Here is a 23,600-nt window from a genome sequence, read left to right on the forward strand (position 1 = left end):
AAGATCCAAAAGTGTTCAAGATTGTAATTGTGAGTCATTGTTTCCAATGATGAAGTGATTCTGAAGAGTCTCATAAACAAGTCATTGAGTTATAGGTCAAAGAATTGGAAGGAACATTCAGAGATCATTGAGAAACTATACAGCAAAAGTTATGAATATTGTCTGCAAGTTCCTCTTCTTCCAAAGCAACCAAAGAGTACCACTAAGAACCAGCCCGCAAAAAGATGAACATTTTTTGTTTGTACTCTGTACAGCAAATTATGAATTAAAAATCTGCTACACATGCATTTCATATTCTTCAGTTTAGCAATGATACATTCTTGCCCAAAGTATCAGAGAACTAGTATATGGAAATGGACAAGACTAACTAAAGTTAATGAAGTCTATGAGCCTGACAGTTTCAAAAAACACCATCAAGGATTTTACATCACTTCATGTGGTGCCAGTAACTAATTTTATGTTGGCATCAGAACTCTCAAAAATAATGGCTATCTGCATCTGTCCTAACCTAACATCCTGCAGAAACAAACCTGCATATATTCTTGACTTCACTTCAAATCTTTGCAGTGCTTCCCCATCTGCTTCTGAGTAATACATATATATCCCTATATCCAACATTTTTACGTATTTCCGTATATCTCTGTAATGTATTCAAGACAGCAAGATCCTTTTGCAGTACTGACAACAGCCTGCCACAGCTGTACATCTTCAACCACCATTCAACACATCTATAACCTTTCCTTCCATGCAGTTCAGCAAATATTAAATTCCCAACACCTAATGCCAGCTCCAAATACAAAAGCTAAGATTTCCACTGGTATCATAGCTCAACACTTTATTTTCTCATTGTTTGAGTTGCACTGAAAGATAACCTACTAGAGGACCCCCTCTTACTAGCCACTTGATGGAAACTAATAAAATACCTAATAAATATTAAATAATCTATTTGGGATATTTCCAAAGCTCAGTGAAAGCTGATTTATCCTTAGAGGCCTAAGAACTTATCCCTCTGTTGGCAGAGTTCTCACCATACATGAGACAATCTAAATTCCTTTTAGAATCCTGCTAAAGGCTAGATGGACTCTACCAGGGTTAAACCATTTTCTTCTATCTTTTAAAATAGTTCTTTGCAGTCTAATTGACATTTTTGATTCTGTGTTCTGAAATGGTTTGAAGAAAACACAAATGGTTTGATTTAACTGACCTCTAAACCTTGAATTAAGGCATAAACAGGCTCATAAACTACACTGCAAAGCCTCAGAAACTGTTCCAGGACAATCAGGAAGGGCTTAGCATGTCTGATTCCTCTTAGGTTTAAAAAAACCCAAACTAACTCAATCTGAAACAATCTCCACAATACTGCAAGTTCTCTTTCAAATCCTTAAAAAACCCTGATTAATACATACTAATTCTTCTTTGAAAGTCAGAACAAAAAAGCTAATACAAAACAGTGTGACTCTGTCATATAAAGAATATAATTTTGAAAATAATTCCTAAATATTTTTAAATATTAAGACTGAATTTGTCCTATTTCAGTAAAGGACATTCCTTTTTGCATTCATATTCATATAACATAAAGAACATAAACCAGTAATTTGATAAAGCTAGTATTAAGTAGAAGTAACAGTCTCATTGTGTATAAACAGGTCAGAATTCAGAAGTTCCAACATCGCAACAATTATTTATGTCTCTCCAAACAAAAGCCTGATTTTGTTTTAGCTGCAATAGGTAATTTTATCTCTTCATTCTTGTAATTGAGGACATGGTAAAATGAAAAAGCACTAGAACAGTAAAGGCCTGTGTTCATCCATACATTTCAAATTCTATGGAATTAAAAAAAAGCCCAAGTTCAAAGTGCAAATTTTGGCCATCTATCACTAAATTAATAGAAAAAAAACATTAAACAGTAAAATAAAACTTACTGAGACACTTGTGCAGCAGTTGGGTTATCTGTGGAAACTGAAAATAAAAACAAAGGACTTAATTAAGAATATTTTAAAATGTGGAAATACAGAAGTACTCACTGTCAAATGCAAGTACAGAAATAATGCAGCTCAAAATAGGACTGCGATAACACAAGAGCTATCTACATGTAAATATTTATATACTGTATAATAAAGATACTACTTGTACTCACCTTTCTCTATAATAACTTGGCACGTATGAGTGTGGTTCTCACTCAGATGTGCGGCCATGCTATCCAAGCCAGAAGCATCAGCCAGGAAATCACAGTTAAGACACACTACAGTCACACCTCTAGGAAATACAAAGTAAAAAGGGACTGTAAATACAACATGGTCATGGAAACACTTTTCTTAACTTACAGCAACTAGACAGACTATTAAAAAAAAAAAAATCATTCAACTTCAGATGAGATGATTCACAAAAACATAATCTTACTTTTTCTACTGCAACTAGTATCAGGAAATTCCCATCAATGAGCAGGGCATCTCCATGCTGGATATAGTACAAAGAACATGACTTTAGACAGAAATTTATCTGTAGAGCATGAATTTCTCTGTTCGGATGGTTGTTTTTTTCTATCCCTGACCCCCTCCCCATTTGGCACCTTATGAATAACCAAAAAAATAATAATAAAAAAAATTTGAAGACTGCTCAGAATTAAGTTCATAAATGTGGACAAATAAGTATATGTCACTGACCAGAACACTGCTATTGGAAAAGCTAATGGTTTTATTTCTTTGTTCTAAATTGTGGAAATTCAAGAGGTTATAATCTCAACTAAGTTATTAGTTCAACATCAGAAAGTAAAAACATCATGATCTGTAACTGAAAAAAGCTGAATTACCGTAGCTCTTCTGAATGCTTCTTAAAGATCCAAAATCTTTTACTTGGACGAGCACTGTGAAAACTAAATATATGAAAACATTACCACTTAGACCAGTTTTCTTAAATACATTACTCCACATATCCCCTCTGAAAGGCTGTGTTGGTACAGTGACTTTCTTCACCTCACTATTCATGGTACTGCAATTTGCTTATGACAAGACATGAAAATAGAAGCCTAAGTTACTGAACTGCATTATTCTTAAACATTAAATTGCTTAAAGCTTATGGACTTGTGAATCTCAGCTCTAGCGTAAAACATTGTCTCCCTTGTAAATGAGCTTGGGAGATGAAAAGATTAACTTTATTGGCACAGTCTTGCAAGAACATACTTCTATTGCTTCCATGAGCAGATCAGCTTTTGAAGAACCATGGCTGTAGCTATGGAGTGCACCACAAAAGAGCTAAAACTTGGTTGAACTTGTGCTTCCTAAAGACATGGCTTTCAAGGAGAAATAAAATTTTCAGATAACCTGTAAATTGTCTCTTACGCAGGTTAAGTATGTGCCAACACTGTTCTCTCCCATGGAACAACGTGCAGGCAGCTCAGTACAGGGGTTGCTCCTCCACAAACACCCTCCCTCTAACAGTCCTCCTCCTCACCATTACTTTTTCCTTACACTCACCAAAAAAGAGGTGATGGTAGGTGCTGCAAAGGATCAGATAGGAGATACTTTAGTGAATCGAGGGGACAAAGGACAAAAGATTGGCCAATTTACTGCATGGATGAATTTGACCTGTCATCCAGACCACTGGCAACAACAGGAACAGTTTACCTTAGATTCCTTTCCCCTTCCAGAGTATATTTTTTCTTGTACAATTGGAATTAATTTGGTTTTTTTTTAAGCATAGATTATACACATAAAAGCATGTAAACTATTTCAGCCTAGGACTTCCATGAGCATTGAAATTAGTATGCATAGGGTCAATGTATATAAAATATATCTAAAGACTTAGGTCACAGATTCAAGAATTATAGCATTCACAAATGTCAAGGCATTTTCTATGTACATGAATTCAGAAAGAAAATCACATTCAGTATTTTCCACAACACAGTTGGCTTGTTCAGGGCACAGGATTAACAAGTAGGTTTTTAAAATTTAGTTTTACTGTCACTGCTATGTGATCTGTATCTAATTATTGGACAGTATAATTCTATGGCTCTGAGAACTAATGCATTTGTTTTCTTAACAGGCTTTTTTACAGCTGTCATCACTAATACTCTACGCTGCCCCACAACTGGTGACAAAATGAGATGTTATGTCTATGGATGACCAGAAGTAGTGTAAGAAAAAGTATCCACTTGAGTTTGCTGTTTGAGACATCCTTTAAATCTGAGCACAGATTTCACTAGCAATAGCTGTGGCCCATGGGCATTCAGCACTTGTAAAATCAGATGAGGCATTCAATCTGAAACCCAGAGAACATGCAATCATTAGTCATCATTTGACAAGTCAGGCTGAAGTGATCAAGGAAGATCCCATAGAAACTCTGAAGCAAACGCATAACATTGCCTGAACCACTGATTTTTAAAGCAAAACAGGAACATGGAGTTTAAGCCTTCATTACAAAGTAAAAAATCCAACCGCACACATTTCCCTACCAGTCTGAGGACCCAGTTCAAAATTCACTTAACAAACACTTCACACCTTACATGAACTTAGGAAGTATTTGCTAAGCCAGTAAAAACTTCGAAGAGTTCTTACCTCATCATGTGATTCACATAGGCTTTGCTACAGCTGGTGTTGTATCTGCATAAGCTACAGTGGACGTAAGCAGGAAAGTGACTCGCAAAATCTTTTATTTCTGAGAAACACTCAATGCATTTGTGCGTTCCCATACGATGCCTAACAGTAACATGAAAAAGTTATCAGTTAATAGCAACACTTCCAGAAGAGATAACTACTTCAAACTTCTTGCTTTAGGTAAGTAGCAAATTTGCCTACACTAGGGAAAATTGAGAAACTTAAAAATGCATCAGCTAAATACTTTTAAGTTACACTGGCACACATGAACAAAACTTTGCTTTACTTGAACTATGATTTCATTATGATCCTAATAAAAATGTGCAAGGTAATGTAAGCATCCATTATTGGCCACTCCTGGAAACAAGAGATAATGCAGTGGATAGGAACCTCCAACTTCAGCTGCTGCTGTTGTCTCTATACACTCGAGAAGTATTTCCAATAATTGTTTCCATCCATCACAATGCACAGAAAAAGTCCTTGGCTTTTCTGTCACCCCAATATTACCCACAAGCTTTCAAACATCTACAAAGCAAGAATGTAATCCTGCTCTTCCCCAGTTTTGCTGACTGTTTTTGGATGTCTCCCAGAGCTACACACTGAGAAAGTTAGGTACTGGAGGGGTGACATCTACCATCTTTGACAAAGAAAAATGCTAAGTCATCATAACCAATGAAATTACATTCTAGTCCATATAACACCCATGAAAACAGTAACATAAGGACAGCAAACCCCAATAAATTGTAAAGATAAGGACAGTATTCTCCTAATAGCTTGTTTTTACTTTCCTGATTTCTTTTTTATTAGGTCCCCAAAATGGGGTATCTCCTAGGATAGATAGGATTTAATCTTTTAACTAACAGGTTCAAATAAAATGAGAACAATAACAACAATAGAAAACAGTTTCTCTCCATAAGAAAACTTCCAGAGAACACCCAGGCAGATGTATTCCTCTCCACAGGTAAGTTCTAAACATAAATCTGAATAATGAGTCAGTATTTCAAGAGTCTGTGACTCCAAGCAGAGAAAAGTTCTAAATGTGACACAGAGAAGTTTCCAGAACACTTGTTCTTCCATCATAAAGTAGTCTGCCACCACCAAAATCAGTGAATGAAGATTCGAAATTATAACCACAATAACAGTATGTGGAAAGTTTATGCATCTGCTTTCTCGGCAAACCTGAGGTGTCAGATCTTCTGTATTACAGTATTAAAGTTACTGAAAGACCATCAGATGATTTATATTCAAAGTGTACTTAAAGACAATTTTAATGCTAGTATTTTACCTTAGATTATGAAATGCTATATTTGTAGGTTCTTTTTTTTTTCTGCTGTTCGTCCATGCATTTTGTTTCTTTGATGTAGATTGTTTTGATTTTCCTCTTGACTTACTTGTACTAGATTTGTTATGATTTTTAGTGGTTTCATTTTTAGTTTTAGGTGATAATTGAAATGTGGAACTGCTTGTACTAACAGAAGATGTAGCTGATGATCCTGACTGATGAGATCCCAAAGATGCTCGAATAGTCACCTATAAGTATGAAATAAAAAAAATTTTGTTTAGATTTAAGCTCTCCAAGTTCCCACTTCTATTTGTCTCAAAGTTTAAGCCACTTTACAGCACAAATCATAGCATAAAAAAACTCTCCTGATTAAAGACTACTTTGAAGAATACAAAATACTGAAAATACTGTTGGCCTAGAGTTAACCTCAAATAGCCTACTGGATGCTTAAAAAGCTCATTTTGGTTGAAGTGGGAAAACACAGTTTTCTTTTCAGAGCTGCAACTGGCTATATCCTGCTTTCTTAAATGAAAAAAAAATGTAGCAGAAGTCTCAGGCCAATCAGCCCTACTAAGATGAATATCAAACCATTCCATCAGTGCCCGGATTTAACAAAAAAGTCCGTGTCTTGTTGCCTCATGATGAGCCAGTCTACTCCCTTCAGGTAATTTTGCTCCTCATCCTAGAACTCCAAGGACTAATTCTGGTTTCTGACCTCTCATCTGGTATTCTCCAACTCCCTTGTCATGCTCTCAAATGTGGTTTTGACTCACAATATGACTCCTAATTATATTTCATACCCATACTCCTAGTTTAGAAGCACCTTGTCTTCTAAACCTGATTCCAGGTTCTTCAGTATTATCATTTGCATCCTGTCAAGGTCTACTAACATGAGAATTTCAACATAATCTAAGTTTTTATTAGGTCATGAAGACCCTGAAATCTTTAAAAAATTGAGGTATTGTCACAGAGTAAAGAATCAGTGCTTTACATTCCTTCTGCTAAGAAGGACAATGAACAGCAACTGCAGTCACTTTCCCTTCCTGACTCTACAGCAAATGAACTGTAAGAGCTGATCAAAATGTTAACTTTTCTTCTTCCTTGCAACTAAAAGGACATATATTTTAACAGTCTACTAAAAAACTGTTGGAAAAAGTCCCAAAATCTACAAGAAAATCCTAGTCTAAGTAGCTCCTTCTTGAGAAATGGGAGAATGACTTAAAGACAGCATAAGTGTTCTGAGAGGACCCAAGTTTCCCTCACACACCTTCAAATGATGAACCTAAAAAAGACCTGCTGAACTCAGTTTTGAGCATATATATTCTATGCAGAAGGAGGTCTTGCGTTTTTAAATGGTTTTTTGCCACCACCTTCCCTAAGTTGAAAATTTTTCACAAGAAATGATGCAGAAGAAGCTCCCAGCACAAGAAAGGATGAATGGGAGGGGACAAATAAACCATCAACTCAAGAAAGCAGCAGCTCTGGCTGGACTACTAGCATGCATGTAGGTGTATGGAACAATGGGACAGAAAGCAAAACCACGCATCACCAGGAAGAAACCATAAACTGTGCCTGGTAATTCTTGAAACAGGAGTGTTTTTTAGAGTTTTAGTTTTAGAGGTGAGGAAAAAAACCAAAACACAACACACACAAAACAATACAATCCCAAACGCTTTGTTCGGGAAAAGAAAGGAGAAAAGCACTTCTTTCATTTTACTCTTTAGCAAGGCTTATTTTCCCTTTGTCCCCTCTAGTTTTCCTGCATGAACTCTCACCTTTGTTCCAGGAGGCAAGCCTTCTAATTGCTTGGGTTTCCTAAATGTTCGGTGATGCTGAGTCTTGTGATCCATTTTTTCTTTGCATGTTAAAAATTGCAGTCTGCATTTAGTGCAACGGTATATTCCCTTTTTCTTTTAAAGATAAATGACAATCTATAGTAAGCATGGATGGCATGACAAACAAAACTCTAGCCCTAGCTTGTCTCAAGCAGTGCTTATGCAGTTCCTAAAACATCAACTAAATAAACAAACTCCTAATACTGTACAAAGACAGGATACTCTGTAGGAATTAGATACTTGAAAATGCAAGGCAGTACAATAACTAAAAGGAGGAGGAATCAGATTACCAGTTACAAGACACAGTACTTCATTATCTTTTTCTTTATTTCAACTAGTGGCAGGTTTGCTATAGTAACCTCAAGAAAAGCAGAATCATATCACATCACTGCAATGTAACGAAGAAACCAAATAGCAATAAAATTCTTTCAAGGATATTCAGAGATTATTTTAAACAGGGAGCTGCTATCACACAAAAACAAGACCAAGTCTAATGATTAGTTTAAAGACTTCTGCAATTCTTCTGAAGTACTCTTATTAACTATTCTTATCCAGTAACCACCATACAAATCAGCTGTGTTTCTTCTTCCAGAGGAAGATTCCTTAGATGTGTTTAGCATTTTTCTAGCATTAATGATTGAAAATACCTGCTTACCTGATGCCTCATGTAATGATGCATATATGGTGCTCCAATTTTAATTACTTTGAGGCAAAACGGGCATAGCAAATGTTTTGTGTTTTCATGAACTGTTCTAAAATGCGTTTCTACATCTGAAAAAGCTGAGGATCTGTAGTTGCACACCTAAAATAAAAAGTTTGGCTTTTTTGTTACAAGTTTATTGACAGTGAAGACAGGGGAGTGGTGTCATCTAAATACAAAAGTCACTCAGATACCTGGCAAACATACGGCATTTCACCTGGCTTATGATTGTCCTTCATATGTTGCAAAAGAACTTGCTCTGTTTCAAATGATAATTCACAGATTTTACAAATTGCTAGAAAAAGTGAAAAACAAGAAAAAGGTAAAAATTTGATAGGGGTCATATACAGATAAATTATAATACATATATAATGTGAACTGTATATATCACTAAATATAAAGCAATCTAATGATTATTCTACGCTTTAGAAGAAATTCCCTGCACAATTTCAGAAGGCCAGGAAGGCAAGGGCCTTAAACAGGAGTTCTTAAAGTAAAGCTTTCAATTAAAAATAAACAAATAAGCAAACAAAAAACACAAGGAAAAAATCAAAAAGCTTTTTAAAATACTTTTTTGCACATACATTGCTCTTAAAAACGCTCTGTTCCTATATTAAATCTCAAGATTATTGTTCTTTAAATACAATAGCTTTATTCTGAAATTACAAACCATGAAATAAAAGTTGGAAAATTTCTAAAAGTTTTGGCTTAGGAAAAAAATGCATTATGATAGGATCCAACTCACTGGATGACTCATAAGGTGTGTGTGTACTCTCAATGTGGCACTGCAGCTGGAATGGGGTAGGGAACTGTCGGTAACAGTGCTGGCAGGTGGTGTGGCTTTCCCAACTTTCATTGCTTTGCTTCTCAAGCTCCAAGTGATGTTTCATGTGGTTCATAAACCTTTAAATTATAGTGAACAGGTGCAAAAACTACATTTTAACATTCCCTATACATATCACATGCAAAATGTACAGGATTCTTTAGAAACTTTACTCTGTATGGACTTCTCAATTTTAAAAAAAAAAAACCAACTAAGTAATAAGTGCTTGCTAAAAAAAAGGCAACAAACTTAAAGCTCACTAGAAATCTTTGACTTTAAGGAACACACAGCAAGCCTAAAACATGTTCTAAGACTAAATAATCTATCACATTTCTCATGTCTGCTTAGACAAAATTCTTGCATTGGAATAAATGGAAGTAAGCAAAGACAACAAGAATTCATCAACTGTTCACACTTCATTTGCCACCAGCAATCTCAAGGCCACATTCTGAAACAAGTTTAACTTTAGCTCTGCTGAAGACTATGAAGTAGCAAGAACATATCTGCAATTTGGACCGGATAGCTTTATGTGAAACCACGTCCATTCAAAACTGGCAGGGCTCCAGGAGCCTTCTTTGTCTAAAGCATTTAGGCCTGACGTTGAATTATGAAGGACAGTTGACAAAATGTCACTGTGCAGCCGATGTCAAAAGAGTCGATGGAGAAACTGGTATGTTGCTACTTTAAGTCACCAGCTTTTCCTCATTCATCTGTCCACCTGTCTGAAGTAGGAACCTATTCTGGCTGAGAAGTCCAGGCACCCACAACAGCATCAGCAGGTCATTGTTACTGGTGAAGCAGCACAAGGACAGGTTAGCTGCAAATCCATTACTGTTCAATTTCCAAAATTCCTGTTTTGAATGCACTTCATTTCAATACAGCCAGAAGAACTACTAAATGTAGACCATACTCAAAAAAGGAATGTAGACCTTGGAACTGGAAAAAACAAATGAGCAAGGAGAAAAATCTCTTGAGCTCAAGCTCCTAATATCGTACAGTTGCTTGAAAAACAGAAACAAGAAAACCAGAAAAAGCCAACCGAGTCTATCCAGGTTCCTAAGCAGACAAAAGGAACTGACACTATTACTGCATAATGCCTTAACAGAAAATTATTGTAATGGTATGTTCAACCACAGATCGTTTAAAGAAAGTAGGGGATTACCATGATGAATCACTTTCTGCTTTTGATTTTGGTCAAAAAACTTATACTTGAACAATGAAGGTAATATGTACTTATTTTGTCCACTATATATAAAGGTGCAAAATACACCTTGAAATAAAAATTCTTAAGTCACAGAACTATGGAATAAAGCTACAAAGTTACAGGCAAAATTAATATGGTTTAAGTCAACCCTACAGAAATTGAAAAAAAAAAAAAGGGCTCGTACATTTTTAATGACTTGCTGTGGAACACATAGGCACCAAAGCAGCGATTGCTTACAATATAATGCTGAGTAGAAAATAATGCCTATTTAATGATTAATAGCAAATGTCACTGCTTTAATTACAGAAAACTTGGGTTTTTTTCAATAATACGTTGTCTAATGTTAGCATAAACCTGTTCACTTTAACTTGCAGACTGTGCCCTTTGAAACAATAGTCCATTTTTCAATTTTACATTCTGCTACTTCAGCTTCCCTTCAAGAGCACATGTAAAAAAGTTCAGTGACCTTAACTTCCAAAGGAACGATGACACAAACTTGTCTACCTACTAAAACAGCTTACGGGGGTTTTATCAGCATTTGGAAGTAAAATTACTCCAACAAAATAACAGATGTTACATAAGTGAACGACTGACTATTAGTCCTTGGGTGTCCCTAAAGAGAATTAACACTTGCATCTACCAATATAGCCATCAATCCAGACAGCAAATTGTAAAATACTTTGTGTTGCCCTTTCTAACCCCAAAGTCCTACAACTGCTCTTATCAAAATTCTGTCTTTATGTTAGGCACCACTAAAATTTATACTCTAATCTGTAAAAGGTTTCAAGTTATGGCCATACATGCAAAGCAAAAATTAATTCAATTTCTTTTCAGTTACCCAATATTATCAGTTTTCAGTATGAAAGCAACTCTACTCCAGAGCGACAAAATTTTAATACACGAGACTACTATGGGTTGTAAGTGATTAACAAATAATTAAGGAAGCAAGTTCAAATACCTTATGTTATTTTTCAGAACTTTGAGACAACTGATGCATTTAAATGTCGTATGAGTCTTCTGCTCTTGTTGTACCTGCTGGAGGTCACCTTCATCCTTTCCATAATAAAAGTCATTAACTAACATAATCAATTTTCCTTTCTCAGATTCAGCAGTCTTACTTGTTGTGTTCAAACACTCTGTTTTGATCACTCCCGGGAAAAAGTTATTTACCATATCTGGACAACAATACTGGATGCAAACAGGAAGAAGAGATGAGACAGAGAGAAACAAAGGTATCAGTCTCACCAAACTGCATCAATGAGAAAAGCATTTTAAAAACTGAAGGCACTAATGAGAGTTAGATGCAAAGTTTAATTCTCTTACACACTGACCTTAGTCATAATCAATTTTAAACAGTGACTCATCTTTAACTAGTGTTTAAGTAATAAAACACTATATATTATAAAACTGAAAAGAAAGATTCTTAGAGGATCAAGTAAGATAGATTTAATCAAGAAAACAATACTAGTGTTGCCTTACTCTTGAGAAAAATTTCTATTTACATTTAATAACAAGAACAAAAAGCAGTTTTCATGCAAGTATTTTGCTGACAAGCATAAGTTTATTGAGAACAATGTTTTCAGAAACAGTAGTAAGTAGTTTAATAATCAGATGAAGTGATCAGTCTCTAAAAGTTTTGTTTACCACAGTGTTTAAGTATGAACTACAAATTAAATTCTTTCCCCCAGCTTAACAACTTTTTTATCTATTAGGTATGAAGTATTTTTATCTTGATGTACCAAGTGATACATCAAGACAAAAAGGTACATTTGCACAGTCATCTTTGTGTCAGCTGCAATCTTATACAGATGTGGGTCACCTGGCTGCCTATTACCATAGATACTTACCTTCAGCACATTGGAAAAATGAGGCAAAAAGCAAAAAGATTTAGAGCTCCCCTACTCCTGTCTTGCTTTTCATGACTGCAAGACTTTGAGCATTTGGCTCTGGTTGGTACCAGACAGAAGCCAAACCAGCTTCCTATCAAACCAAAGCACTCTTCCATGACCAAAGAGAAGCCCATAAAGTTTGTTCTAATGTTTACCAGCCCCAAAATATTTTACCTTCATATGATTTTTTAGAGGATCCATAAGATTGAAATGTATATTACACTTTGGACAGGCCCGTGGAAAAGGTCCTCCATTTTTAATGGTGCTGGATGCAGCATTTGTCCCTGTAAAATTTAAAACATATAAAAACTCAGAATTCCCAAGTAGAACACTCAATTTAATAGTAGTAGTAGAATTCTAGCAAAATATGCTATTTCAAATGAAAACTATTACCATCAATGAAGCTGTAGTAACCATAAGCAAGGCTTTACAAGCATCTTTTAATTACTCTTCCTTTTTCCCCAAACTGACTTGGAGTTTGTTCTATTTGATATAGACTGATAAACAGATTTTACAAAATCTTATCAACAAACAAGGAGAAAACACATGAGATACAGGTAGCATGGTAGGGAGAAAGCACTCTTTCTGTGCACTATCAGCCCACCCCATCCTGGACAGGATGGATTTTTGATGCTTTTGTTTTACAAACTTTAATTTTCAAATGAACACATAAAGCCTGTTTACTGCCATGACCCGATTATCATCACAATAGGGTTCAGATAACTGGTTTTGGAAAGGAATTTCGCCATTTGGTTCTTAATGATGAAGCTATCTCTCTCTGGATATTTGTTGGAATCCAGGCCTATTCAAATGCATGCTTTCTGTTAAGCAAAGGTGTCTTTGGAGAATCCAGAGAATAAATCCTCTAAATTAATAATTACTCCCAGTAATTAAAGGAAATAACATTCTCTTATCAACATAAATGATTAATGCCTTTTGAACAAAAGAGAAGTATTAAAGCTTTGCATTCGTTTAAACTTTAATGAATAAAACCAAGCCTCAAGTTTTCTCCAAACTGCCAAAAAACATCAGAGCAAGAGCTACTTTTCCAGATGAAATTTTATTGCATTCTCAGGTCATTCACAGATCTGGAGGACTCCATACTAAGTAAGTAGTTTAGAAGTTAAACACAGAAAAAACATCTCAACAGAGTCAACTGTTCCACGAAATACAAGGGAATGAGTAAACGTATGAGTTAAGAGATGATCATGCAACAGTGCTATACATTTTTACACAAAACCAGTCCTGTCTAGACCATAGGTAGACAGTAATTTACATTAAGATAATAGTTTTGCTAAGAATCATTATTAAGCAGAAAGTCCTTCACACGATCGGATGGCCATGTAAAAGATGCACCACAGAACAGTGCTGCAAGTCTTCACTATTACAGTTGGTAAAACATTTTGACACATCACAGCTACATGCAAACGGAGTCGAAGAAAACCAGTTCTGCAGCAAAATGTCATTTCTGCAGTGCTTCAGTGCTGGATTCTGCGACAGATTAGAAATTGCTATGCCAGCATGGGATGGCTTAGAGACAAACTCAGCAAAAGACGGTTTTCAGTGAATATGATCTACTTCTTTTTTTACTGAATTTAGCAAGATCCTTCAGTTATCTTTTATTACAGGCTGCAGCACAATATCTAATTTACCCGAAACAGGGTGGAGGAAATTTTTTTGCTGCACTGTTCATGTTATAGCCACTTCCTTCTGGTTGCCGGAAAGACCAAAAAAGCTCTAAATAAGACATGCAGAAAAACTCAAATCTGAACTTATTCCAAAAAATCATTTTAACATTATAGGAGAAAGGATGTCTTGGAAATGTCTCAAAGTCAAGAATAAGTCCTTGCCTACTGCAATCACTAGAAAGCACCTTTTGGCTCAGGAGAAAAAAATGCCCCTAATTGTTAATACTCTGAAACAGCTAGACTAGCTCTCTTCTTGCAGGGAAGGAAAGATCTTTCCAAAAATATTCCCTCTTTGAAATAGACCTTCTGCCCTCCCACTGCTACTTCAAACTGTATAAAAAACTGCTGCTGCTGCAAGAAAGGGGAGAAAACTGCAAAACGCACTTTGCAATAGCTAGTCAAAGTACAGAATCACAAAATAATTTAGGTTGGACCTTTGGAGGTGGTTTTGTGCAACCCCCCATTCAAAGCAAGTCCTCTCTTATGGTCAGAGCCATGCCCTGTCAACTTCTGAATATGTCCAAGGATGGGGATTCTACAATCTAAGTCATTACTGCCTTGCCTGGCATTGCTAGAATGACTTTTTTTCCTTCATCTAATCAGAATTAGTTCAGAAATTCAGTAGTCACAGAATCAACTCAAGAATTCTTTCTATCTTGATTTTCTGGTTGGTTGTGTTTTGAAGTTTCAACCCCCTACTTGCTTCTTCGACATAGAAAATCTGAACTAAGAGAATGAGGTCAGGGGCATTTATTTTTATCATCTGTCTTCAAGTGACTAATTACTGCTCTACAGAATTCAAACCTACCTACTAAACAATAAAGGTCTAAAATTTGAATAGGTAATAACCTCAGATGAAATAATTTGTAAAGCTGTATAAATCCTTGCATAGAATAGCTATTTTTATTTTATGGCATAAGAACAGTTACCTACTTACACTGCCTTAAGAGCATTAAAAACACTGACCAACTGAAACACTACAGATGTGTTAGCTTTTTCCATGACATAGAGGCATGGACTGCTAGCCAGACCATTCCATCTTCCTAACGCTTGAAGATACATTTTGTGTCTGTGTAACTGTTGGACAAGTATCTGTAGGTGAAACAGCCGAGTTGCTTCTAGCACCGACCTCGTTAAGCTTGGCCTGTTTTGGAGTTACACTGTCACCTTCAGAAGTACCAGGAGGTTTAAATACAAAACCACTCTCATGTAGACCGACGGCACTTTAAAAATAACGAACTTAGTTTTTTTCCCATAGTAATCAAAACACATTAGTGATACCTGCAATTTAGAGTCCACACAAAGCACTTTTAAGATTTTCCTAAACTAATATGCCATACCGAAGTTAAGAAAACAATACCCAACTCAGACTGAAGGCCAAGGCCAGTGAAGCAGGAAAGAGTAAATGCAGAGATACAGACCCACATCTGAAACCGCAGTAAATCATACTATGGCCACCTGAATTTATTTGGCCTACTTTTCACATCTTGACCCACTCTAATCTGAGACAAGGTGAGTTCAGAGTAATAAAGTTAAGCTAAGCAGCTGGTTTCTGCAATGCCCTCTATTTGGAACAAGATCTGCACTTGTGATGAAAAACACTTTCTTTTCTGGTTCTGTGTTAATGCTGTTTTAGTTTGTTACTTAACTCTGTAAACTTCAGTTTGCATGCAAAATGAAAACAGTGTTGTAACTTCTAATGATCAAGCACAGCACATCTGCTCTCTTCTGAAAGAACATCACACATCCTTATCATTTGCAGTGTTTCTTCTGAAGAAAAGCAATAAAAACAAAACAAACAAAAAAACCCAACAAAACAAAACAAAAAACAACATGCCTAAAAAAAACCCCACAAACCCCAAAACACCCTACAACAAAAAATCCCCCAACAACTTCGAAATTGGGAGGTTCAGTGGCTGATTAACATGCCCATAAACACTTGACTCCATCTTGTCAGAAACCCTTGTCTCTGTCACTTGACAATATAAACTCAACACAGACATCAGTCCTCAAGTAGACTTGAAAGACACAGCTACAAACCAAGTAGTCTGAAGTGCCAGCACTAGTCTTGTAAACCTCTCACAATCACAGACTGCAAATAGTCTTAAGACTATAATAAACTATGTCAAGGGCTTCAGTTCTGGACACAATGATCTAAGCTAAGGACGTTCTGGTATATCCCCCACCCAATGGTATAGCTGCTTCAATGATTTCTCAGCATGTAACAAGAAGCTCAATACCTAGAGATACCTTGTGTCACATAAAATTATTCAAACTTCTGAGAAGAAACTAAACAGCCCCCTGGCACCCACAGTTGTGCGTACTCAGTGGGAAGCACCTACACTTAGCCAACAATATGGAGAATCTCCCCATTCAATGCACATAGGCAAACTCCCGGCAGGGAATGCTGCTGAACATCTTGGAGAATTTGCAACACTGTGCCTCACACATGGGGAAACATAATTCACTTGATATATAGATACTTAAACATCCAAACATTCTCCTTTGTAGCATACCTTTCCTTCTTTTTGACATAAATGAACATGTTAAGCTCAAATGTCTCACTCTATGCATTGTTTACCTAAGGTTCATTCATTCACACATTCACAAAATCATCAGGTTATTAATTAGATGCTACTGCTTCCTAGGGGGTTTTAATTCACTTATACTCACCCTCATAGGTATATGAGCTGCTTACATTGACATATATGTCTTGCTCAGCAAAGGCTTCCAGGGAGCTGTATAACCCTTAGCATTCTTTGTATCACTGAGGCTATTTGAGCATCTGGCCGTCAACCTACAGCTGGAACTGCTGCTGTATATTAAACTATGTGTAGCTGTGCACATAGTTTTTACAGGGATCTTCAGTGAAGTATTTTATTTGACTGTAGAAAACCCCATTTGGAAACAAGGACTATTTTCATATGTTAACAAAATTGTTCATAATTCCAATTTTAAAAGCTTAATGCATCTGTGATAAAAATTTTGAAGACTCTTTTATATATTGATAAAGGTAAGTAGTCTTGGTCTATACAACTCTGATTAGTAAATTCTCTCAGAAGAACTGTAATACTAGAAGAATACACATAGGTTTACATTTTAATTCTGTTGTTGGTTCATGTAATAAAAAATTAGGCCTATTTTGAAAACTAATCACACCAACTCCAAGTATTATTTAATATCTTGCTGGTATAAATCAGATTGACCCCTCTTATCATGAAAGTGCCTCTCTCAGCTGGAGTGTGGACACAAGAATTCCTTGTATCACCCATGTTCCAGACTAGTTTGTCCAATCCTCTACACAGCAGGCCACAGGGACTCCCAAGTACTCAGGACAGCAGGGAAAAGCAGCAGCCAAACAATTCTTGTTTGGTCACTTTGTGCTATTAGTGAATGCTTCTGTAGCTACTACCCAGCAGTTGGCTATCCTTATACACACAGTATTCCTGTGTACCACATCCATGATGACAAAGAAGCAGCAAAGTATACTGCTGCAGCACCACCTCGCAGACAGGTTTCTGAACACACACCACCACTGTAAAAACCTTAATGCTGCTCTGTGCATCTGTGCTGGCTGGGCCTGGTTTTATAAATGCTGAAAAAAGACATCAGAAATAGTAACCTAGAATAAAAGCACCAAATGTACCGTGATAACAGAATAGGCACATGAAAGCCAAATTGCTTCAGGCCTCTCGTGCATTGTCCTGCACCAACACCTCCTGTTAATCAGGAGCTAGGAACTCATGGATGCAGTCCAGTCAACTCCACACGTCAGATCTTTCAGTTACAGCAATTTCTCATTACTCCAAGTGGGTGAAGTTTGTGGGAGAACGTTCTCACAATATTCTCAGAAAGCCAGCTACATTGTACATACATCCCCAGTGCCATCTGACCTGCAGATAAGAGCTACCAATGCTGTTTACCCAAACACCACCACCTATTTAGCAGCCTAACAGTATGCTTGGTTAGCAACCTGTCATTTCCCTGCTTAGTCCTCAGAAATATTTATGCTATACTGAGCTAAAAAATGTCTTTAATGACCCATATGCGTAAGTTAAATTGTCCTGCAGAGTATCAAAGGCCAGTTCCCAAAAGGATTTTGTTTTTAAATACCATGTTCCAGAATGTTTTGTGCCCACAGTGCTGCATATGAATTAGGGAAGCATAGCACCAACACAGGCAAGTAGGCTTTGGCATACATGAACTCGAATGTAATCTCATTACATGGCCTCACCAAGCAAGCCAAACCACAAAATACACAGACACTTCCTTCTCACAAAGTAAAATTTATCTTAAATTTGCCTTCTGTGTCATAAAAATATTCATGTTTCAATCCACAGTAATAAAACTTTAACTTTCAAATCCTATTTCCATCTTACAGAAATAAACATAGACTAAGTATGGCACATTTAAAATGCTTTGAATTGCAATCCTCAATGCTTTTAAGCATTTTATTTTTTCCCTGTGAGAGACTAATACGAGTAATTTTTAAGTAAGCAAGTAAGTCTCCAAAGTTAAAAAACTTAAACCCACAAACAATTAAACTTTAATAACTATTATTTGGAGAACAAGGGCTGGAATACTGAACCATTTGCAAAATACAAACCATTTCCTTACTTGATGAAAAGCTATTTAACCCAAGACAAGAATGACACCAAGAGAATGGCTGGACACAAGCAAGAAAATACACTACTAAACCTTCATCAATACATATGTGGAGCAAATAACTAAACTAAAAATGCAAAATCATCACACGAAGCTGAGCAAACTAGCTATCCCTCTGTCCTACGTAACTTCTTAGCATGACCAGTAAGGCCATTCACTGCACTTAGCCAGTTACCTCAGGGAAGAATCAGAAGCCATTGTCACCCATAACTTATAGACAGAATAATGGGATTCTGGCCAGTTATCATAAAAGTACAATCCTTCAGAAAGGAGGAGGGAAGTTCCAAGTTATAGCCTTCTTAAGACTGAATACACTGCATGCTTCAAATCTATTTCATCTGCTGTGACACACACACAAAAGTAGGTTTTTAAGTAGGTTAAATATTTACTGCTGAAATGCAGTTTAGCTAGTTGAAAAAAAGAGGGTTTTTTTGTCAAATTACATACTCTCTCCCTTCCCTTCCTTTTCAGGAATGATCCTTTTGATCTCATCTACTCCAACTCCTGCCTATAGCAGTCAGAAAACCAAGATCAACATCACAGGGAATCCATCCAGCAGACTCAATTCTTCAGGTACTGTACAGCCCCTCTTTTGCTAACAGTCTTTCCTATTCCCACTGGCCAAAGAGCAATGAATACATTGAAAACAAACCTTTACCTGTCAATAAAGATACAGTGGATCTGGCAATGCTTTTTCCCACCTAAATGAGCATTATAAGATGACATCAGTTGATTTTATAGTCAGTCTAATGCACTGAAAAGCAAAGTCTGACAACACAAGACTCCAAAGTTTATTTCATTAAACATTATACAGTGTTATGTACAGGGGGAAGAAAAAAGTAGCTATACTATATTCCAGAAATCCTATTTAAAGTTATAACCCCAAAGATCTGCACTAGAGTTAAACGACATTAGGTTGTTTCTTTCTCTTATCAACTACTACAGTTATACCCACCTGTTACATTCACTGCTGGCCCAGTCTGGTACTGTGGAACTCCCGAGTTCTGTCTCACACCAAACAGTATACCAGATGTATTATCTGGTGCATCTGGTGGAGAATCCATAATATAATCCTAATAAGATATTTTCAAGAGGGAAAAGAAATTTGAGGTTTAATATTTTTTTACTTGCAAGCTTCAAAGGGTTTATTTTAAAAACATATGATTACTTAAAAGTACTCAGAAGTACTCAACTGAAAATCAAGTTCATTACAATCTCCCCAAAACAGTTTCTTTTGACACTTCACTAAGGTTGCAATTCTCACCAGTGCTTGTTAATTTTTCATAGCTGTGTATTCAGAACAGTAAGAACAATCCTAAGTCCTGGGAAAGACCATTTAATGAAATATCACTAATCTGTTTGAATTGCTAATTGTAAATGCTTTTGTTCAAAAAGTCTGATGATGTTTCAAATTATACTTGATTGTTTTTCAAAGAGACAAAATACTTTCTTCCTTCAACCTAAACTCAGGCATTTGGCCTGTTACTCCTACGTAACACCTAGCTGCATTTTAAAAGATCAAAAACCAGAACTCAAAAGTAGCACAAACTTGTAGCAAGCAGAAGCTTCTCAAAGCAAGATGATATTAAGATCAAATTCTACTAAGTGCTCAAGCTTTAATGAAAGTAAGGGGTATCTATAACATCTTGACTGGGAAGGGCACTCATTCCTGATATCATCAAGGGGTTTTTTTCTTTTATGTAGAGTAATTTTGTAGGGTTTTCTGAAAAGAATATAATCAAACACTCTTTTCAAAGCCCAGCTAACCTAAAAGCTGGTTCATGTTTCCCAGCACCTTGTTAAATTTTGTGCATCTCCAAGTACAGGTATTCTTTTATTCTTCAGTTTAAAAGGTTTGCCCTTCAGTACATATAACCTAAAAAACTAAATAGTCCACATTTCTTGTCTGCAGCACTGGAAACTGTTAAAACTAAACAATTCCACTGATCACCCAACAGGTAACACTTGGAGGAAAAAGAAACTTGAAATTTAGTTCTCATTACAAATATTCAAACTTAAGAGGGTGAGGTAGGAGAAACATTTTTTAAGATTCATCAATATTGGTGACATTTTAATAGGCCATTCATCCTAGCACAATCTGAAATATGAAATATTTTCAGGAATAGCAATAAGCAGTTAAGAAAAACACAATAGTTAGGTTTAATTTAATACTAAGGTAGAAATGGAAAAGTATTGGCGATTTCAACTCTGAAATAATTCAAATGGTTACACTTCATCAAGCTGTACTGTGAAACAAAAAAAAATTGACAATAGTGCTATTTTCCTAAAATAAAAAAATATAAACAAATGAGAAAAAACACCCAATACACATACAGAGACCATGTCATCAGTGGTTTTTAACTACCACCATGTTAACCAAACTGAATGGAAATAAAGCTGAAGGAGCACAAGTACACAATCAGGTATGATAATCTGGTTTAGGACTCCTAAATACCAGAACAAAAAGAAAGATGTTGCTCCCCAACCTGCCTTTTTCTTGCACATCTCCTTAACTAAGAACCTTCAGGACCTTAATAAAGGGCTATTCTTTCTTCTGGTGAGACACCTAATCCACTCTAACCGAATTAAAGATAGATATTCAGGAGTAGCTGTGGAAAGTTACTAAATGCCTGTGTTGTATTTGCTATGAGTAACAACTACATGAGTTGCAGTCACAATAGAGGTGTTACTGTAGTCACAGCAGTTTCAGAAGAGCCAATGAAAGGACAAGCAAAGAGCTCAGCCTGCAGGCCACACCTCAAGCACAACTAATGCTCAGGGGATAAACCTGTGGCAGGCTCTGCGTGCAATGCCCTGTGCACACCATTTATATTTGAAATGTGACCAATACAACAGCTACATACAAACTCTGCATCTCTTACTAGTTTGTAGTGTCTTTGTTTTTATTTGCCAACATTTTAATTTTCATTAAGATCATAGTTTGGGTATTTTGATGGCATGGGTCCATCTCCCCAGTGTATATTAAGCGTATCCAGCAAGCAAAAAAAAGGTAAAAACAGACACACTGAAAACTCCATCTCCCAATTTTCAGAAAGTCCTTTTCTATTCACAAGTATTATTTTAATGTAATTTGGCTCTGTAATTTTACATACAAACCCCCCCAATATTGTCCAATGCTTTAGGAAACAAAAATATTTTAAAAAAACCAAAACAAAACAGCCTTACCACGTTGATGAAACAAAAAATAAATCAAGCTAACACATATAGGTGCTCTCACATGCAGAAAGGCAAAACCCTACATCTTCATAAATTAATCTCCTAGGGCTCAAGCGAAGTCAAGTAATACACCACTACTTCTAATTTTTTAAGGGACTAGTGAAAATATTGGGTTCATAGTCTGCATCCTAGATTTTCTAATTGTGGAAGCCCATACAGTAACTCATAACCAAACCCACCCTGAAAAACCACAGTGCATAGTACTGGACCTTTGTTCTCCCAAAATTACGTAGGAACAACCAGAACCTGAATCACACTGACTGAAGAAAGTGCCTGTTAAAGGAAAGACAGAATTGGCTGTAGCTTAGTGGAGAGCATTCTGAACACTGAATTATGGAACATCTTCACTGCTAAGGACGAATTTTTCTTAAAGAAGAGGACAGTCCTATGCAATGAAATGCAACAGTAGCTCTGACTGAATTAAAACTATTGTAAACTGTATGACTGAAATAAAAATCATCTCTGAATTTCTGGAACTGCACAGCAGTTAGTACATAGCACATAGTACAGTAACAACACAAAAAAAAATTGACTGACTTACTTAGGAAGTCAGCGAATCAAGCATGTGATTGGAAAGGGGTATTTCAGTGATAAAACTGGAATACCAGACATTGACAAGGGCCAAATTATAGACCTGTTGAGAAATTGATAAGGTGTTTCAACCCAGTAGACAATCAAAGGCAACCAGTTCCCAGAGAAAAAAAAATCTTTTGACATCCTAAGATTAAAAAATATTGCACTGTATTTAGAATGCAAAGGCACTCTGAAGGATGCTCAGCTAAAAAGGGGTCCTGCCAGTGTCTAGTCAGTCATACCTCACAGTGATCTTCACAACATGGTATTTTCAAAGGTAAGTTTCAACACCTGGAAGGTGAAGATCCAAACGACAAACACTCCCCAGAAAAACTTATTTGAAGCTTTTGTCACTTGGGAAGCACGAAGTTGGGAAGAACCAGAACATGTGTGAACAAAAATGTCACAGAAAGCCCAAGGCAGAAAATCATCACTATAAAAAAGCAGCCCCCAGTGAAACAAACACTAGATGGGGAGGGGCTGAGGAATCCAAAAGACCCTAAAGAGCTCTTGAATGAAGAAAATTCAAACCAAGGACATGAGCCAAAATACAGGTAGTATACATAGAATACTAAGAAAGCAAATGACAATATGGCAGGAGGGATTAAAAATCACAGAACTTTGCCCCAAGAAACTATAGTACCTCTCAAAAAAAAGGCACATCAACCAAGCTTCTTCCTCCATAAAAAGTGTAACATCATCAAGTAGTAATAACAATATAAACAAGAAAACAAACTCTAGATAATGCTGAAAGTGAAAATACAGTTTTGAATCCAGAAAAGTTAAGCTGAAGAGATGGAAGATTTACCACGTCTTAAGCAAGGGAAAAAAAAACACAAACAAAACTTCCTAAAGGTACTCAAGAATTTCTTAACATCCAAAACACAGTATATTACATTTAAGATGCTTTAAAAAAATTAAGAGCTCATGAAAACCATGATCAAAATGCCAGTAAAGAAACTGTACAAGATGATAATTTCAACAAACAGCAGAAGTTTTAAGAGACCACAGAATCTGTATGCACTGGTTAACCCAGAAAAGGATGCATTACTTTCTAAAGCATGTCAGTGTAACCTGGAATAGACAGAACTGATTAATACACAGTTAAAGAA

General features: G+C 36.2%; 1 protein-coding gene across 7 annotated transcripts in view; it reads right to left on the reverse strand.

Annotated features, from left to right (window-relative positions):
- Positions 1-23,600, reverse strand: part of ZNF280D (zinc finger protein 280D) — a 50,016-nt gene that overhangs the window by 15,217 nt on the left and 11,199 nt on the right. For all 7 annotated transcript variants that reach the window (XR_011154130.1, XM_069025647.1, XM_069025645.1 and 4 more), the window contains 12 exons: positions 19,634-19,751; positions 12,500-12,609; positions 11,395-11,624; positions 9,155-9,312; positions 8,604-8,704; positions 8,365-8,511; positions 7,650-7,784; positions 5,878-6,122; positions 4,554-4,694; positions 2,810-2,872; positions 2,138-2,256; positions 1,923-1,959 (listed from right to left, as the gene is read on the reverse strand). Coding sequence is in view for 6 of the 7 variants with exons in the window: in XM_069025647.1 (XP_068881748.1) it covers positions 1,923-1,959; positions 2,138-2,256; positions 2,810-2,872; positions 4,554-4,694; positions 5,878-6,122; positions 7,650-7,784; positions 8,365-8,511; positions 8,604-8,704; positions 9,155-9,312; positions 11,395-11,624; positions 12,500-12,609; positions 19,634-19,751 (1,604 nt within the window). In the remaining variant the exon portion in view is untranslated. The remainder of the gene's footprint in view (positions 1-1,922; positions 1,960-2,137; positions 2,257-2,809; positions 2,873-4,553; positions 4,695-5,877; positions 6,123-7,649; positions 7,785-8,364; positions 8,512-8,603; positions 8,705-9,154; positions 9,313-11,394; positions 11,625-12,499; positions 12,610-19,633; positions 19,752-23,600) is intronic.

Source organism: Aphelocoma coerulescens, chromosome 10, assembly GCF_041296385.1.
Source record: "Aphelocoma coerulescens isolate FSJ_1873_10779 chromosome 10, UR_Acoe_1.0, whole genome shotgun sequence".
NCBI classification, from domain to species: domain Eukaryota; kingdom Metazoa; phylum Chordata; class Aves; order Passeriformes; family Corvidae; genus Aphelocoma; species Aphelocoma coerulescens.